Source organism: Anomaloglossus baeobatrachus, chromosome 6, assembly GCF_048569485.1.
Source record: "Anomaloglossus baeobatrachus isolate aAnoBae1 chromosome 6, aAnoBae1.hap1, whole genome shotgun sequence".
NCBI classification, from domain to species: Eukaryota; Metazoa; Chordata; class Amphibia; order Anura; family Aromobatidae; genus Anomaloglossus; species Anomaloglossus baeobatrachus.
Window position 1 is genome coordinate 16,136,640 of NC_134358.1, and position 18,887 is coordinate 16,155,526.

At 40.8% G+C, this 18,887-nt stretch overlaps 1 protein-coding gene across 1 annotated transcript; it reads left to right on the forward strand.

Annotated features, from left to right (window-relative positions):
- The first annotated feature begins 8,134 nt into the window (after positions 1 to 8,134).
- LOC142243790 (forkhead activin signal transducer 3-like) lies at positions 8,135 to 16,697 on the forward strand. The gene is made up of 4 exons (XM_075315990.1): positions 8,135 to 8,419; positions 13,532 to 13,804; positions 13,967 to 14,071; positions 16,068 to 16,697. Exons 1-4 carry the CDS (start codon positions 8,135 to 8,137, stop codon positions 16,695 to 16,697), a joined length of 1,293 nt encoding a protein of 430 aa, XP_075172105.1.
- Positions 16,698 to 18,887: the final 2,190 nt, after the last annotated feature.

Consider the following 18,887-nt stretch of genomic DNA (forward strand, 5'->3'; position numbering starts at 1 on the left):
CGATGAATCTTTTAGACAAAAGCTGTCTGTGCATTCCTCGTTAAAGTGGGGTATTAAAGATGTAGGCCTTTGGCTGAATTTAATGCTGCCACAGAGGAGCACTTTTTCTAGACAGCCAGCAAGTCAAACAGTTAAACGTGGGGTGCGCTTTGCTTTCAATGAATCTTCGTGCAAATGGCAGAATAATTGCCGTTTTCGGCACGAATGTTCATTCTGTGCCGGGGTGCACCCCTTGTTTAAGTGCTTCAGGAAGCATGGTCAGCCCGGTGTATCGGCGTCTGGAGGCAGGGAACATTTTTTCAAGGGCCCCGACGCCGGTGAGCCTGGAAAGAATGCTTCCATGGTTAGGACGCTTCCCAGACCGTCAGAAAGCGGAAATCATTTGTAATGGTTTTAAGGAAGGTTTTTATGTTCCTTCTTTTTCAGGTGTAGGTTGTACTGTCACTAGAAATCTCAAATCTATCAATGTGCAACTGGATGCTGTTAGGTTGCACATTGATAAAGAAAAAGGGTTGGGTAGGGTAGCAGGCCCTTTTCAGTCTCCCCCTTTTGTTAATTTTAGAATTTCACCATTGGGGATTGTCCCAAAAAAGGAACCGAATTCATTCAGGGTAATTCATCATTTATCCTATCCCAAGGGTGGTTCGTTAAATGATGAAATTGATTCTAGTGCAGCCTCAGTCAGTTATGCATCCTTTGATTTAGCTGTGGATTTGTTAAGGAGGTCTGGTAGGGGTGCATTACTGGCTAAGGCTGATATAAAATCTGCCTTCAGGTTACTGCCGATTTGTCCTTCAGGTTTTAATTCTTTGGGTTTTTATTTTGATTTTGGTTATTATTTTGACAAATGCTTGCCCATGGGATTTTCTCTTTCTTGTTTTTATTTTGAATCTTTTTCCACTTTTTTACATTGGGTAGTTCAGGATTCAGTTGGAGAGGGTGGGATTTTGCACTACCTGGACGATTTTTTGTTTGTTGGGGATCGGCTGTCGGGGAGTTGTGAAAAATTGTTGTTTAATTTTATTCGAATTATGGAATTTTTTGGGGTGCCGTTGGCGGAAGATAAAACAGTTTTTGCTTGTACTAGGTTAGAGTTTTTGGGCATTGTCATTGATTCGGAAAAAATGGAGTTGAGTCTTCCCCAGGAGAAAATTGTCAAATTAAAGGGTTTGATTTTGGGTTTGTTGGGTAGGGAAAAGGCTACTTTACGAGAGTTTCAATCTCTGTTAGGTAGTCTGAATTTCGCCTTGAAGATCATGCCAATGGGTAGGGTTTTTTCTAGGAGGCTTTATGATGCTACAAAAGGGGTGACGTCGGCAAATGCACATATCAGAGTTTCTAAAGAAGTGAAGGCAGACTTGTGCGTTTGGTTTGAATTTTTGGATTCTTTTAATGGGTTTTGTTGTGTTCAGAGTGAGTTTGTTTCATCTGGGGATGTAAATTTGTTCTTTAGTGTAGCGAGCGGTTTTGGTTATGGTATTGTTTTTCGTTCTCACTGGTGTTATGGGAGATGGCCTGTGGAATGGAGGGAAAAAGGGATATTAGGTAGGAAGGTGGTGCTTGACCTATTTTTGGTTCTTGTAGCGGTCTTTTTATGGGGTGAATTGCTGGCCAATAGGCGTATTTTGTTGCTTTCTGATAGTCAGGGTTTGGTTTTTACGGTAAATTGTTTTTCTTCAAAGTGTCCAATATTGTGTAGTCTTTTAAGGAAATTGGTTTTCTTTTGTCTTAAATATAACATTTTTCTTAAGGCGTCTTTTGCTTTGTCTGATTCTAACCGTGCGGTTGATCATCTCTCGTTTCAGAGATTGGAGGAATTTCGGGTATGCCTACCAGGGGCAGATTTGCAGGCAACACTTTGCCCGTCCCAGTTATGGGGGGCAATTTGGAGTTAATTCCATTTTATATCAGAAATTCTGTAGCAGAATCTACTTGGAAATCTTATTCTGCTGCGTGGTTGAAGTGGGTCCAATTTTGTGGTGTCAATGGTTTTGAGATTTTTTCTGGCAAGGTGCAGCCAATTTTGTTTTTTATTAATACTTATGTTGCGGATGGGTTTGGCTATGCTGCTATTCATAAATTGTTATCGGGTGTTTCTTTCTTTTTGAAGTTGAATGGAAGGGAATCTTTGTTAAAAAATTTTGCAGTGGGTCAGTGTTTAAAGGGTTTGAGGAAGCTGTCGTTTGCGCCGGATAAGAGACGGCCGATTTCTTTTGAGTTATTAAGGAGATTATGGGATATTCTTTCTGATGTATGTTTTGATCGTTTTGAGCTTATCTTGTTTAGGGCTATTTTTGTTGTTTCCTTTTTTGCAGCTTTAAGAGTGGGTGAAGTGGTTTCTAGTAGTAAAAATAGCACATCTGGTTTATTACGGGAGGATATAGTCATAAAACGATCGGTTGTTTTTATTTTTATTAAAAAATCAAAAACAGATCAACTCGGGAAAGGTGTGACTTTAAAGTTGAAAGCTATACCGGGTTGTTCTGTTTGTCCAGTCAAAAATTTATCTGATTGGATTTCCATTCGCCCGGACATTTCAGGGGTTTTATTTTTACACAAAGATGGTTCGTCAGTTTCTCGGTTCCAGTTCTCTGCAGTCTTAAAGAAATGTTTGTTGAGGCTTGAATTGGATGGTAAGGCTTATTCGTCTCATTCTTTTAGAATTGGGGCTGCAACTGAGGCTGCGGGTGCGGGGTTGGGGGTAAAAAAGATTCGCAGCATTGGAAGGTGGACTTCCAATAGGTACAGATTGTATATACGTCCTAACCTATTGTAATGCATGTATTTTTTCTTCAATTATCCTAGGCCCTTTAGTCATCTGGCTGTTCGGGCATTCATTCATCCAGTGGGCCCAGATGAGAGCTTCAAGTAGAAACTATTCTGAGAATCTTTCCTTTAATCTGGACTCTGTGAATGTTTTTTGGTTCGGTATTAGAGGTTTAAGAATTGAAAGTTTGGTTTCTAGTGTGAAAAAATTCATAGGTCGTTATCCGAATCCGGATTTATTGGTTTTTCACATAGGGGGAAATGATCTGGGTAGGATTAAAACGTTAGAATTGTTGGGTCAATTGAAGAGGGATTTTTCTCTAATACAGTCAATTTTTCCAGCTTCTTCGTTGATTTTTTTCAGAAATTGTTCCTCGACTTATTTGGAGCAGTAAAAAGTTAGTTTTTATGGAGAAAATTCGGAAAAGGGTTAATCGCTCAATGAGCAGGTGTTTCCAGCAAATGGGTGGTTTTTCCTATAGACACATAGATTTAGAGGGTTATATTCAAGGTTTGTATAGGAGTGATGGGATACATTTGTCGGATGTTGGTTTAGATATTTATAATGTGGGAATCCAGAATGCAATTGAGCGGTGGCTGTGTTGTTTTGGGGGGCCTGCTCATCTTTGATTCTCAGGCTGGTTGGGAAAAAAATCACCCAATTCTTATTGGGTGGATTTTTGGTATGTTATGTATATTTGGATTTTTTGGAGTAATTCTTGGTATTTTGGTATATTTATTTATTTGAAGAGACAACACGGCCATTTGCCAATTTATTCTGTAGTCATGTGTATTTATTCATTGTTGTGAATGAGCTTGAATGTGGGCTTTATGCTACCATGGTGAGTTTTTACCTCAGTATGTGTAAGGTCTCGTGCACATGGTCAGTATTGGTGAGTTTTTACCTCAGTATGTGTAAGGCCTCGTGCACATGGTCAGTATTGGTGAGTTTTTACCTCAGTATATGTAAGGCCTCGTGCACATGTTCAGTATTGGTGAGTTTTTACCTCAGTATGTGTAAGATCTCGTGCACACGTTCAGTATTGGTGAGTTTTTACCTCAGTATGTGTAAGGCCTCGTGCACATGGTCAGTATTGGTGAGTTTTTACCTCAGTATGTTTAAGGCCTCGTGCACATGGTCAGTATTGGTGAGTTTTTACCTCAGTATCTGTAAGGCCTCGTGCACATGTTCAGTATTGGTGAGTTTTTACCTCCGTATGTGTAAGATCTCGTGCACACGTTTAGTATTAGTGAGTTTTTACCTCAGTATCTGTAAGGCCTTGTGTACACGTTCAGTATTGGTGAGGTTTTTTACCTCCGTATTTGTAAGGCCTCATTCACATGTTCAGTATTAGTGAGTTTGTACCTCAGTATATGTAAGGCCTCGTGCACATTTTCAATATTGGTGAGTTTTTACCTCAGTATATGTAAGGCCTCGTGCACACGCTGAGAATTTGAGTATTTTACTTCAGTATTTGTTAAACTATACAGGTAAAAAAAAACCCCCAAAAAGAACCTCCTGAGGAAAACATCGCTTGAAATGCGCGTCAGGGTTCAGCGGTATACAGGATCTGTGACCATCTTAAGGTATAGTGCTCCGATAATGATTCATACCATTTGGATTTTTTTTATACCTTTTTGGCATTTTTTAAGTCTGGGGTTCACCTTTACTGATATAAATATCTAGGCTAGATACAGCTTTTTACGACTAGAATATGGTCACTGCACTAGGCACTTTATAAAACCTGATAATCCGCGGCTAACATTTGGGAAATTGATCCAGTCCAGCATTTATGTTTTATATTTATCCTGTACATGATATTTTTAATGTTAAAAATCAATAAAAAATGTATATTTTATGTTAGAAATCTGTCACTATCCTTTTTATTTGAATCTCTGAGGGTTCTTTTTTTTTTTTTTACCTGTATGAATTTATTATAGCGGCATTATACGGAATATTTTGATTATTTATTTGTTAAACTATGTTCACACAGGAAGTTCTTGCACAGTTTTTTTATTATTTTTTTGGGGGCAATAGTCTTGTTTACACATTAAAGTTGGACTGTTCAGTACTATAATACTCTGACTTAGTGGTGTTTTTAAACTGAAGGGAATATGTATTAGATCAGTGGATGTGTTTTAGGTTATAGTTTCGGTAACTATTTTTCAGAAATTATCTGTTTCAGGTGTAAGATGATTGACCCATCACATGACCTGTGCAGGGATGGGGGGGCCCTCAGGTCCTGAACAGCCCGGGGCCCTGGTTACCCTTAATCCGCCCCTGCTCCTGACATCCTCTGTGCTGGTGTGGATCTGATCCTTCATCTGTGTATCTCTGTGTCCTCCTAAAAGATCTGCGTCGTCCTCTCCTGACATCCTCTGTGCTGCTGTGGATTCTGCACCTTCCTCTGTGTATGTCTGTTACCTCCTATGAGATAAGTGTCCCTCTCTCCTGACATCCTCTGTGCTGCTTTGAACTTGCTCCTTCATCTGTGTATCTCTGTCACCTATAAGATCAGCGTCCTTTTCTCCTGACATCCTCTGTGCTGCTGTGGACCTGCGCCTTCTTGTGTCCTCTATAAGATCTGCGTCCTTCTCTCCTGACATCATCTGTGCTGCTGTAGACTCTGCACCTTCCTCTGTGTATCTCTGTTATTTCCTATGAGATAAGCGTCCTTCTCTCCTGACATCCTCTGTGCTGCTGTGAATTTCTTCCTTCCTCTGTGTATCTCTGTTACCTCCAATGAGATCAGCGTCCTCTCCTGACATCCTCTGTGCTGCTGTGGACCTGCTCCTTGCTCTGTGTATCTCTGTGTCCTCCTATAAGATCAGCGTCCTTCTCTCCTGACATCCTCTGTGCTGCTGTGGACTCTGCTCCTTCCTCTGTGTATGTCTGTTACCTCCTATGAGATAAGCGTCCTTTTCTCCTGACATCCTCTGTGCTGCTGTGGACCTGCTCCTTTCTTCTGTGTATCTCTGTGTCCTACTATAAGATCAGCGTCCTTCTCTCATGGCATCCTCTGTGCTGCTGTGAATTTGCTCCTTCCTCTGTGTCCTCCTATGAGAGCTGCGTCCTCTCCTGACATCCTCTGTGCTGCTGTGGACCTGCTCATTCCTCTGTGTATCTGTTACCTTCTATAATATCTGCGTCCTTCTCTCCTGACATCCTCTGTGCTGCTGTGGACCTGCTTCTTCCTCTATGTATATCTGAGTACTATAAGATCAGCGCTCTGTACATGAGGGATACATAAAATCTGATGATGCTGGTGACAGATGTTTATTTGCAATGCTTCGTGCATCCGTGAGGTCTTTGCATATCCTGGTTTTTGCTTTTTACAGCTATGCCTGGCTGCATTGTTAAGAATTGTGGAAGTCATTCCAAGAAGAAGACTTTTTCTGAAGGAATAATAATGCCTGTGTTTCCTCTCTCTATGGATAGAATCAGACTGTGGCTTCAGCAGACAGGCCAGATTCCCAACACTGACACTTTCTGAAAGAATCCTGGCAGGTAAAAAGCACGACCAATTCAGAATGTGATCAAGACACTGAGGAGGATTGTTACATATTTGTGTGGCGCCCCTGAGTGTCAGGTGCCACAAGGTACTACATCTAACCCTGGATTCTTGGAAGGCCAGTGCTGGTAAACACCACAACACACACAAATCCCTGCTCTTTTCCCCAGACTGGGTGACATGCTAGAGATGAACCTGATGGGTGGTCACCTATTTCCTGGGACGCATCCAATCCACTAGTCAGAAACCTGGGAGGAGGAGGGGCTAGTCAGTGAAGTGAACGGATGACAGACATCTTGTCAGCGAGAGAATTAGTTAGTGAAAAGACAGTCAGTCAGAAGCTGACGTGCTCACTGGACCGAGCACTAACGGGGTGCAGAGCCCTAGTTCAGGAAGATGCTTCAGACTCACCTGATAACAATCTGCCCGGTGAGGGGACCATCAAGGACCTTACCGACGTTAGTGTCCGGGGCACAGCAGCAGAGAGGGAACCTGGGAACGGGGACAGAAGTCCGACCCAAGAGAGGTTCAAGCTGCCTGCCGTATGGGCCAGGACAGAGACAACAGGAGGGGGAGCCCAAAAACGCTCCAAGCCACTGGGACCTACCAACTACTACAGGGTGCATGGAAGTAAAGCTCACCAGGTCACTACACCGGCACTGGTACAAAGGAAATACAGGATTGGTAAAGATCAGCACAAACCGGGTAGCAGCAACTCCAAACCAGTGAGTAAAACACAAGTTAAACCGCAGCCCCTGTGTTGTCTGAATTCTTCCTACACCTCTACATCGATTTACTACAACCACCATCATTTTCCTCTTGGGCTCAGCTCTACTTGCGGAGAGCCATAACATCCCAGCTGCCCAATACCACCAGCCCCAGCAGTGACAGACTGTGCAGCTGCGGCTTTCCCTATATAGCTGCATACCGCAAGTGGCGTCACAAAAAACTTTATTTTTATTCTTTTCTTGTACAAAACCACTATTAAGCGACTCCTGAGGGTCAATGGCCACCCAGTGAACTTTCCCAGTAATATACAGCCCGGAACTGAGTACCCCAGAGCCCTGGGGTGCGTCATTTGCATCTGAGATAAAAAAAAAGTATCTGAGGGATTCTGCAGTCCCCACTATTTTTACAAATCAAAGTGCCAAGAATTGTGTTAAGAACACAACTATTTTACTGGGAACAAAAGCAAGAAAAGTGATGGAACTCCTTCTACCTCCTCCCAGCTGATGGACCAAAATATGGAACGTAAAAGAAAGATGGTAAGAAAATTGCCAACTAACTTTCTATTGGTCAAGCGAATAACAGTAAGAGAAGGCAATAGTGTCCTGCAAAGGAATGCTTCCACGACTACATGTACATTACCATGTACGGTTCAACATTGTGAGACCAATACAACTATCCAAAAATTACCATGTACGGTTCAACATCTTGAGACCAATACAACTATCCATAAATTACCATGTAAGGTTCCACATCATGGGACTAATACAACTATCCATAAATAACCATGTACGGTTCCACATCGTAGGACTAATACAACTATCCATAAATTACCATGTACATTTCCACATCATAGGACTAATACAACTATCCATAAATAACCATGTACGGTTCCACATCGTAGGACTAATACAACTATCCATAAATTACCATGTACATTTCCACATCATAGGACTAATACAACTATCCATAAATTACCATGTACGGTTCCACATCATGGTACTAATACAACTATCCATAAATTACCATGTACAGTTCCACATCATGGGACTAATACAACTATCCATAAATAACCATGTACGGTTCCACATCGTGGGACAGGACGCATCATCTAACACAAGATTGTTACGATGGACGCAGGGTGTCAGTTTCCTGATCCACATTACGTGTTTGATAACACAGCAATACAACTGGATCATTTTTATCCCTTGGGATTTTCAACACCAATGCAAAAAAAAAACCCCAAACCGTCTGATTACACTTGCAGAGAAATGGATGGCTCTTCTGAAATCAGCCAAACTTCTTCTGTGGATGTAAATGGAATCAATGATCCAGAATTTGACCCTAACTCTGAAAGAGTTCTGATAGATTCAGAACGAGATGAAAACGTTCACTATTGCAATGAAGAGAATATCGTAAGGCAAAAATATCTATAGTATTTGAATCCTATTTTCCCTAGTATGTAAAGTCAGTTGTTTTTGGGATAGGAACATTACAATTGATAAAAAAAATAACCAAAGGAACAAATATGTCTGTACAAGGCTTATGTACTAATAGCCATATTTGTGAATGGCATAGTCAGCCACTGTGGGAACGTGCACCTGCCGGTAATTATTAAAACATAAATAAAAAAATATTGAAAAATGCAAAAATAAACCCCTATATTACTATGTCTATAGAAATGAAATCTGAAAGGAAAAAGCAAAAATAAACAAAAAAATCAATATAAAAGATTTTAGCCTTTGTAATTTTTTTACTGCATTGGTTATGTACTTTCATGATTTTCCAGGACAGTACTGTTACAGGAATATTAAAGTTTTATATTTTTTGTGAGTTGTTTACATTTTTTCTTTAGAAGTTCATGAAAATAAAATGCAGTTTGTGCGGCCATTTTCTGAGATTGGTGGTAAATGTTTCTGACAGTTGGATCCTGCGCCTATTTCTATCGGTTCCCGGAAATCTTGTAACTTTCTCATTACGTCCGCGCCTCCGGTGATCGAGGGAAGTTCTGCGCTGGTGACTCCGTCATTCCGGAGCTGATTTTCAGAGAATGCATTATTTTGTCTTTTCTCACTGAAGAAGGGTCTTCTGACCGTACAGCGTCCAACGTGACACCATAGATGATCCTCATCATCCGGCTCTATGTGACTGAACCTAAAAGCAGAGCTGTGGAGTCGTTGAGCCGAGGCCCCGATTCACCTCTAGATTTCCAGACTCCGATTCCTTCAGAAATGACCAATAATTGATAATAAATTTACTGTGGTTTAATAGTAACATCAGGCTTTCTACAATGTTCTAAATTCCTTCTGTCATTTATTAATTTCCAAAAACATAATATATATTTATTATAAACTGGAGTTGGTGATTTCTACAGATTCCGGCTCCTCGGCTCTGGGGGTTTCTTAATTTTAATCTGATTATTACAAGTGATCACCAATCCACACGATGGGAAGGAATGAAAAAGTAAATTATCCGAGATCACACCCAACATTACTGACAGCCGACCACAACTTAGGACGAAGCACAGGAAAAACTCAACTTTGGAAGAGCAAGAAACTTACAAAAATGCGATTAATGTCCAGGAAGATTTCAGGAGGAAAAGAGAAATAATAATCTACGAGGAAAAATCTTACAGATCAGATATTAGATGAATGTGATATAAAATACAAGACAAAAAGTCATCTGTAGTTTACAATTTGGGGGATTTATAGGAAGATGGAGACATCACTGGTGACTGATTCCTGCACTATGTAATGCTATGTAAATATTCTGTTCCTCGGGAGCAGAAGCATCGGGTGGGGAAGGGGTTACATAACAACAAGTCTTCTATTCTATGCGGAGGGAGCAGGAATATGGAGCCTCCTGCTGAGAGAAATCAGAGGGACCAGGGGGTCTTGATGGGGGATATTCGGGTCATTCACATTGTAACTGATGTAAATAAAGAACCTGAGCGAGACCGAGCGGAGCCGACCAGAAAATAATCACAGCTTTATTGTTACTATTGTGAAATACATTTCAATTCTTCATAGTTGTAAAGAATTGGACAAAATAGACATTAAGGTGAAGCTCCAGAGACATTATCATTCAAGGCCCTACTTTTCCCCCAATGTTTTTTTTTTTTAAAAAAAAACAATTAATTGTATCAAGCAAAGGTTCCCAATCACAGCCACAAAAGAGCACATTTATCTGTGATCATATCAGGAGTGAAGACCTGAAAATGATTTTATATAGAACTCTACTCGAGTCCATCTGTTACTGCTGAATTGTACATTATTATAAGAATTGGAATATGACGTTTGTTCTTGTAAATATTGGAGAAGGAGGGAATAATCCACTTTCCAACATATCTCAGTGACTATAAAGCCCCCTATATTCATTACCATACGATACACTTTATTGATTCCTTGGGAAATTATGGTAGCACAGCTTAAATCATAACATGAATTACATAATTGACGAGACAGTAGAGTTGACAGAAGAACATTATACATTAGATTAGGACATACACAGCGGGTGAACTGAAAGTAGAAAAAATAATGTAGACATTCACCTTGATGATTTTACACTGTTATTGTTGTACATTCCTATAGAAGTTGGCACAAATGATTTCCTATATTTTTCCTTCTTACACCTCAGAAGGATTAGCCAGTTACTGAAGGGGCTCTTCTGTCTTATGAATAGCTCATATAATGGATGTGCATTATTATTCATAATCGCCATACACTTTTTCAGTTCTTCTCTCCACTACCTCCTCAAAAGAGTCAAGATTGCAGCCAACAGCGGAGCTTGCCTTCTTGATAAGCTTATTCAGCTTATTAGCATCAGAGACCCACACACTACTACCCCAGCATCAGAGATCCTCACACTACTACCCCAGCATCAGAGACCCGCACACTACTACCCCAGCATATGAGTGCAAAAAAGATGGCACTTGCCACTACAGACTGGTAGAACATTTCTAACATTTTGCTGCACACATTAAAAGACCTCAGTTTCCTTAGGAAATACAATCTGCTCATCCACTTCTTGTAGACCATCTCTGAGTGGCCTCTCCAGTCCAGTTTGCTATCCAGGTGGACCCCCAAATATTTGTAACTCTCCACCTGCTCTACCTCCTGATCAGCAATAGTGATCGGTAAACATTCCATCTTTCTCCTGCTATAGTTGGCCACCAACTCCTTAGTTTTCTTAAAATTTAGTTGTAGATAGTTACCATGGCACCAATCCACAAAATTCGACACCACCCTTCTATATTCCTCATCCCCATGGTCCCCCCTAATACATCCAACAACCACAGAGTCATCCGAGAAATTTTGAAGGTGACAAAAAATCAGATTTATACTGAAAGTCTGATGTATACAGTGTGAATAGGAAGGGATCTAGCACCGTTCCCTGAGGGGCACCTACACTGCTCAATAATCTGCTAGACACAACTGCTCCCATCTGTACAAACTGTGGCCGATCTGATAGGTAGTCAGTTATCCAATTTCTCAACCCCTGCTCCACCTTCATATCAGTCATCTTTTTGTGTAGTAAAAGTGGCTGCAGGGTGTTAAATGCACTAGAGAAATCGAAGAACATCGCCCGCACAATGGTTCCGTCATTCTCCAAAAATCAATGTACAGTATGTAACAGAGAGAGAATCGCATCGTCCACCCCCAATCTATGCCAGTAAGCAAACTGTAGGGGATCAATAAAAGCCTTCACCCTCGGACTCAAGTGAGCAAGCACTAATCTTTCCAAGGCCTTCATAGCATGAGATGTTAAGGCTACAGGACGATAGTCATTTATAGTTGCAGGAGAAGTAGTCTTGGGTACCAGAACCAGACAGGAAGTTTTCCATAACACTGGTACCCACAGTTGGTCTGCACACACTTTAAGGACACGTGGACTGAGTCCATCTGGCCCTGCAGCTTTACCAATGTTAAGTGACTTAAACTGCCTCCTCACATCATTTTCGGAGACTCTTGGACCAGTGCCGGTGGAAGTCCTGACGCTGACAGCTGCCACCTACACTGTGTGTATGAGAGCTCCGGCTGCTGATTGTTGCTGAGATGCCGCACATGTCTAATTTTGGATGGTCGTGTCCTATGATCTTCTAGAAAGAAGTCTCTGGCAGAGCTGTCTGTTGGTGACTTTCTCAAAGAGCAGACAGGAGTGCTCGGCTGAGTGACCGCTCCGGTGTATGGGAGAGACAGCTGACATGGCTGTCTCTGAGAGATCGGCCAAAGCATCGTCTTTAGGGTCCCTCAGGATTCCTGATTTTGGTGATTTGGAATAAAATGAGGCCAAAATGGCCAATTTCTACAGTATCAATGGATCAAACAACTGAGGAATGATCATTTGGCAGCCCACCTTTGTCTTATGTGTATGGAGGACTTCTCAGTGGTGAAGACAATAATATTGATCAACGTTTGACATTCTGAATGACAATAATCACCAGCCGGCTGTAATCTCCTTTACTTATACACTTGGAAAACATCATCATGACGATTAAATAGTAAAAGTCATATAAAAAGAATGGAGGAGAGAAGCCATGAAATTTATCAACTTATTCTAGGGACAAAAAAACATCCAAAAATGTTCTTGGAAATGTGGTGTCCAGAAGACAAACAATAAATGCTTCTCATAAATTCACACTTCCTTAGAGGGGTTCAGTCTTTAGGAACATTCTCCCCCTGATATTTGCCATAGAAAATAATCCTCTGTAGGGTTCAGTGTAATCATCACACGGTCAATGAGGAGATTCCCCCACAGCATAAAAATGAGGAAGGGGGAAGATAATACAGACGTCTACTGATGTGTGAAAAGGAACGTAAGAAATAAGGAAAAGAAGCGTTTAATATGAAATCTTTGAATAAAATGTTTTAATACTACACCTCTGTTTGCCTCTGGATGCCAGACATAGAAAGCCGGTGTCCACACTGCTCTCTGTGGTCACCACTAACAATCTAATGCCCCTGAATAATAATGTAGATGGAAGGAGGAAAATTCAGACGATAATGAGAAATGAAATAAAGGAACAAGTGTAAAACAAATCTAAATATATCCTCATCCAATACATGAAATAATGGGATGGAGTGGAAAAAGCCAGAATTATAAATGTGGAAAATAAGATTTTACTGGATTATTTGTTAAAATATATATGTAACAGAAATGATTGGTAATTTGGGTGTAAAAGTGACCATTTATATATGTAACTCACAAAATGTAAGCTCTTCAGTCCAGAGCACAATCTGTTGCCCCTATGGGCTGTGTGTTTCCTTCTCGGCCTCAGCATTACCTATGCGGCTGATGATGAATACACACAAAGGGCCGCACTGTGCACACTCACTACATACATGACAAAAGATATATAAACGATGGATCAAAGCCAAGGAGTGAGGCTTTGCATATTCTCACTGTTATTCCGTTTATGGATCAGGGTCTTTCTATAGCAGTTGAATTGTTACCAGTAATGGCCTCCATCTTGTGCTGGGGGTATTAACATAAGAAAGCCGGAGGTGCGGTGATCGGCTCTTTTCAAGGCTCCTTCACTGACCCAGAGTCACATCACATCTAATACTGGAATCTGTGAAGACATGAACTCCAATCTCCAACCGTGGGAAACCTTCAGCATTGACCAGATACTGGATCTGGACTCCAACAGTGATGGAGCTCCAATAGAGAAGGACAGTGGACAGCAGAAAAATGAGAAAATGAAGAATTACCAGCGATACCCCAAACCTCCATATTCCTACCTGGCCATGATTGCGCTGGTGATACAGAGCGCCCCAGACAAGAGGCTGAAGCTGTCGGAGGTAAGAGAGCGATGATATAAAGGAGGAAGGTTGGTGGGAATAGACTTAGTTAGTTTCTAATAAATACTTTATAGGAAAGAAGAATTCACAATTTAGGATAAAGCGGATCACTGTTAATAAGTTTGGGAGAACTGAATGTTTTGTGTTTTTTTTTCCTTTTAGATTTTGGAAAAGATAGGTGAATTGTTCCCCTTATTCAATGGAGAATATAAAGGCTGGAAAGACTCCATCAGGCACAACCTGTCCTCCAACGCCTGCTTCAGAAAGGTGAGGACTCGAGGCTGGAATTTTCTGGGGCAATTCTCTTCTATTGGATATTGATACTTTTTCATACATAAGAGGAGATTTCTTCAATAGTGTAAGATGCAGCATTTTTAGTGATGAGTGAATAGTAACTATTCGGGTTCGGATTATTCGTGAACATTTCCCAAAAAAATGCTCGGTTCCCTGTTGACTTGCATTAGGTTTGTTATTTGTGATGAATACTGTAATAGAACTTTAGGATTCATTATGAATAATTCGAACCCGAATGGTTACTATTCATAGAATGATTGGAAAGAATCTCAAGGGCCATCGGGTACAACTCCCTGCGAGTGCAGGCTTTCTTTAAATCATCATAGCTATATGTTTATCCATTTTCCACTTGAAGATTTCTATTGATGGAGAGCTCACTGCCTCCCGTAGCCTGTTCCACTCTTTGACTGCCCTTACTACCTCCTGTGGTAGCCTGTTGTACTCTGACTGCCCTCACTGTCAGAAAGATTTTCCTAATGTCTAATATGAATCTCATTCCTTTTAGTTTCATCCCATTGCTTCTTGTAATTCCTTGTGCTAATGAGAATAGGGTGGTTCCCTCTGCACTGTGACTTCCTTTCAAATATTTGTAGACCGCTATTAAGTCTCCTCTCAGCCTTCTCTTTTGCAAACTAAACATTCATAGTTCTTTTAGCGGTTTTTCTTATGACATGGTTTATAGACTTTCTACCATCTTGGTTGCTCTTCTCTGGACTTGCTCCAATATATCGATGTCTTTCTTAAATTGGGGGCCCAGAACTGTACACAGTATTCCAGGCGGGGTCTGACCAGGGCAGAGTATAGGGCAATAATCTCCTCTCTTCATCTACATTCAATGCTTATCTTGATACATCCCAGAATTTTGTTGGTCTTTTTAGCTGCACCTCTGCATTGTTGGCGCATGTTGAATCTGGGATCTACTATTATACCCCAGTCCTTTTCCCCGGTGCTATCACCTAGTTCTATTCCTCCCATACTATAGATGCTTTTTACATTTGTTTTACCGAGATGAAGGACTTTGCATTTGTCCTTGTTAAACACCATTCTGTTTGCCGTGGACCATTGTTCGTGTGTCTAGATCCATCACTGGTCATATTATAAGACAGTAGAAATGGAGGACATAGAACAAATGCCTGTATATGGGTCACGGAGTAAGTTATATTTGTGAGGATCCGTCCTGTTCTGAGACTGAATAATAACCGGTCTCTAATACAAGTCCTGATAAAATTGCTACATTTTACAATTGTCTCTTACACCGGATCATTTTCTGGACACTTTTCATCTCTGATACAGAAAGTAAATTCCCCATAATTCCAATAACAGATTCCAGGTTCTCCTAATAAACCTCGTCACACACAGCGCTGGATTTCTCCTCTAATGAGGTTGGACCTTTCTCCATCTCACGAAACATATAGAACTTCACAACAATTTTTTAATATCATAAATCTGATTTGCTTAATTTTAATTGTTTTATTTTCTTTAGAATTTTACATTATTTTAGGAGGTTTCACTTTGCTTTATAGTTTCTCAAAATCTTTATCCCCTTCACAATATAGTTGATAAATGCCCCCCCCCTCCACACGACACCAATAAACTAATCAAATCTCCCAGACTTTTCTACCTTGGAGATGATCGTTCCCCAAATTTCCACCATTATCCACTGATTTCCCGATCAAAGCTTTCATCTAATACAAGGTACAGACCTGGATAAAGACATTGATTACATTGTATGTGGAGATAATACAAGTCTGATCTCATAGTACAAGAAGTGGAAACCTATTGAATGTTCTTCTTCATGACTATCTATATACCGGCCCTGGAGCCGCCCTCCACATGTCCCATATAGCCACTCTTCCCACATAAGTGTCACATCATTTCTTCTCTATGACCACATACAGTAGAGTCTTTATATTTCCTAAATCAAATGTTATTTCAATCATTATCTAAATTTATTTCATCTTTATTTCAGGTACTGAAGGATCCGCACAATCCTCAGGCCAAAGGGAACTTCTGGACAGTGGATGTGAGTCAGATTCCTCCGGAGGCCATGATGATCCAGAATACGGCGGTCAGCGGACAGGACACCTACCCACATGATCTGGCCCCCTTCATTATCCATGGACATCCCTACAGGTCTTCAGATTATAAATCTCATCCTCTTCCAAACACAGAACCCAACAGACCAGGACAGGAATCTGCGGCTCAAGCCTCCTCCTCAGCTCCAGACCCTGCGTCCTGTTTTCCGACAATCCTGTGGCATCTTCCTGCATCCCATTCAAAATACGTTCCTTCTAATGTGGTTGCCCCTCACAGTACACACCCGCTCGTACTTTATCCCAACTTCAAATCATTTCCCCTATATAAATATCCATCTCCATCATATTTTAATCCTCCCATCACATCTTACTCTAATCCTCACCTCACACCTTATTCTAATGTTCCTTTCCAAAACCCCTTCAGTCTACGACCCCAATTACCCCTCCATGCACGGCGTCTGGAATTTAACCCCCCTTGGGTAGATTTACCACCCAACATATCAGTGTTTGATATCCCAGAATACTTGACACATGCTGGGAATGTCACTCAACAAGATCCATGATGGGAGCACCAAGGACACTTCACGCTTCTCTTGCGTTTGTATATATTGTTTATTGTTTCTTGTGTTTGTTGTTTTTCTCTTATTAAACTACTTTTCACTATAAACATTTATTATCCTGGATTTTTATATGTAAATGTGAGTTTCATGGGGAAAGTTTCCCCATGAAAATGAGCGATCTTGTTTGACAACTAAAGGCCCCGTTACACGCTACGATTTATCTGGCGATATGTCGTCGGGGTCACAGTTTCCGTGACGCACTTCCGTAATCGTTAGCGACGTTGTTGCGTGTGACACCTACGAGCGACTCTGAACGATCGCAAATATAGCGAAAATCGTTGATCATTGACACGTCGTTTATTTTCAAAATCTTGTTCGTCGTTTTGAACGCAACAGACATACTGCTACGTTTGACACCCTGCCAACGACCAACAACGTCGTTTGTGCATCCGTCATCAGCAACACGGGCGTGTCGTTACAAACAAATCTTCACGCCTCCACTGCTGTGATTGGTGGTCACAACTGCGTTCTGATTTGTCAGGTATAGTTTAAAAGGCGGGCACAAAGTTTCATTGTCGTCCTTTGTGGCTGCCCGCGGTCCTGTGTGCGTTTCTGTACAGAGCTCTATGGTGACACTTGTGATATTTCACTCCCGGATACTATCGTTTATCCTGGTTGATTACATCTTTTGGGTAGGTTTTCATTTGTCATATAATGTTTATTTTGACATATTTTTGAGCATACTTCCTGAGTTTATGAACACTGAGCTATATCTTGCCTTGTTAACATGGTTATACACCTGTGAGCATTTATATTTTAAGAATGGTTTTACTTTTTTTTTTTTTAAACTTAGAAAACAAAAAAAATGTAAACACAGATTAAAATATGTCAGTGCAACGCCTCTGATATGTATGTTTTCTATTGCAGGGTCAGCATGCTTTCAAGTGCTGAACAAGGTGTTCTTTCTGTTGGTTTGATTATGACAGCGTCCTTGTTGGAAAAGGAGGAAGAGCAAAACCAAGGCCGTCGTAATCAACGACAAAGGCGTATGTGGTCCTGTGAGTGGCTTCTGAGACGGCCAGATATAACACACATGAGGCTTGTCCGTGACCTTCAAGAAAGAAATCCTCAGGACTTCAGGAATTTTTTACAGATGTCCGAGACTTCATACTCGACCATGTGCACCATACATCATGAGGACTGATACTGTAATGCATGCAGCCGTTCCTCTTCAAGAGCAGTTGGGTGTGACACTGCGGCACCTGGCCACTGGACGGTCCCTGACTGATTTGCAATACTCAGCAGCTGTGTCCCGATTAGAGATGAGCGATGTTCAAGGTTCGAGGTTTGCCAAGTTCATGTTCGAGTGATTTTGGGGGGTGTGCGAGTCGTTCGACGAACGCGAACGATTTGGTAAAAGTTCGGTAGTTCGAGTTACGTTCGAGAACGGTTCAATCAACAATAAGCCTCTCTAGTTTATAGCTTGCTTTTCACTGTAATAGTGAGAGTCACTGTGAATAAGGCTATTATCAAAATTCAGCGTATAGTGTGCGGGGGCGACGGGGTTTAGATCAGTGCTGCTGCTGAGTGCTGAAAGAATGCCAATCGCCATTTTTTTTTTCTCTAACCGTGCGTACAGTGGGGCGGGCCAGGCTGTCAGCAAATCACAGAGACACACACTGCAAAGTGGATTTTTTGCCAGACATTTTTAATATGGCTTTAGTAGCTTCTGCTCAATATAACACATAATATATATTTTCACCCTATCAGTACAGCCTAATAAATCAAAAAAACAAAAAATAGAAAATTATTTGTATAAAAATTGAGAATTGGTCTCTCTATTTAAAATGTAAAATATACATTTATTGGAGTATAGTATTTGCACAAAATATGGGTTTTTTAGGTAACTTTGGTTATTCCAAAATTGTATTCAAAGGCAGCATGATTTCCCAATTGCACATGGTGAGGAGAAAAAAATATACCAAATAACTCACATGTTCAAGTTTGAAAATCTGCATATTGTATCGCAATTGAGCATAAATAAAGAAGGGAAATGTATGCACATATAAAATAAAGAAAAAAATTTTTATGTTCATTTTTATATATGTGCAGATTTATCTATCTATGCAGAGTTATGTATTTGCACATATTTTATGTGCATTCACTTGTAAATGTTATACCTGCACATGTCTA

What these genes read in the sequence shown, in the direction of transcription:
- LOC142243790 (XM_075315990.1), top strand. Translation starts at nt 8,135, where the DNA reads ATGGACGCAGGGTGTCAGTTTCCTGATCCACATTACGTGTTTGATAAC. An exon ending in AGAGGCTGAAGCTGTCGGAG is followed by an intron (nt 13,805 to 13,966) that starts GTAAGAGAGCGA and finishes TTTTCCTTTTAG; the next exon opens with ATTTTGGAAAAGATAGGTGA. An exon ending in CCAACGCCTGCTTCAGAAAG is followed by an intron (nt 14,072 to 16,067) that starts GTGAGGACTCGA and finishes TCTTTATTTCAG; the next exon opens with GTACTGAAGGATCCGCACAA.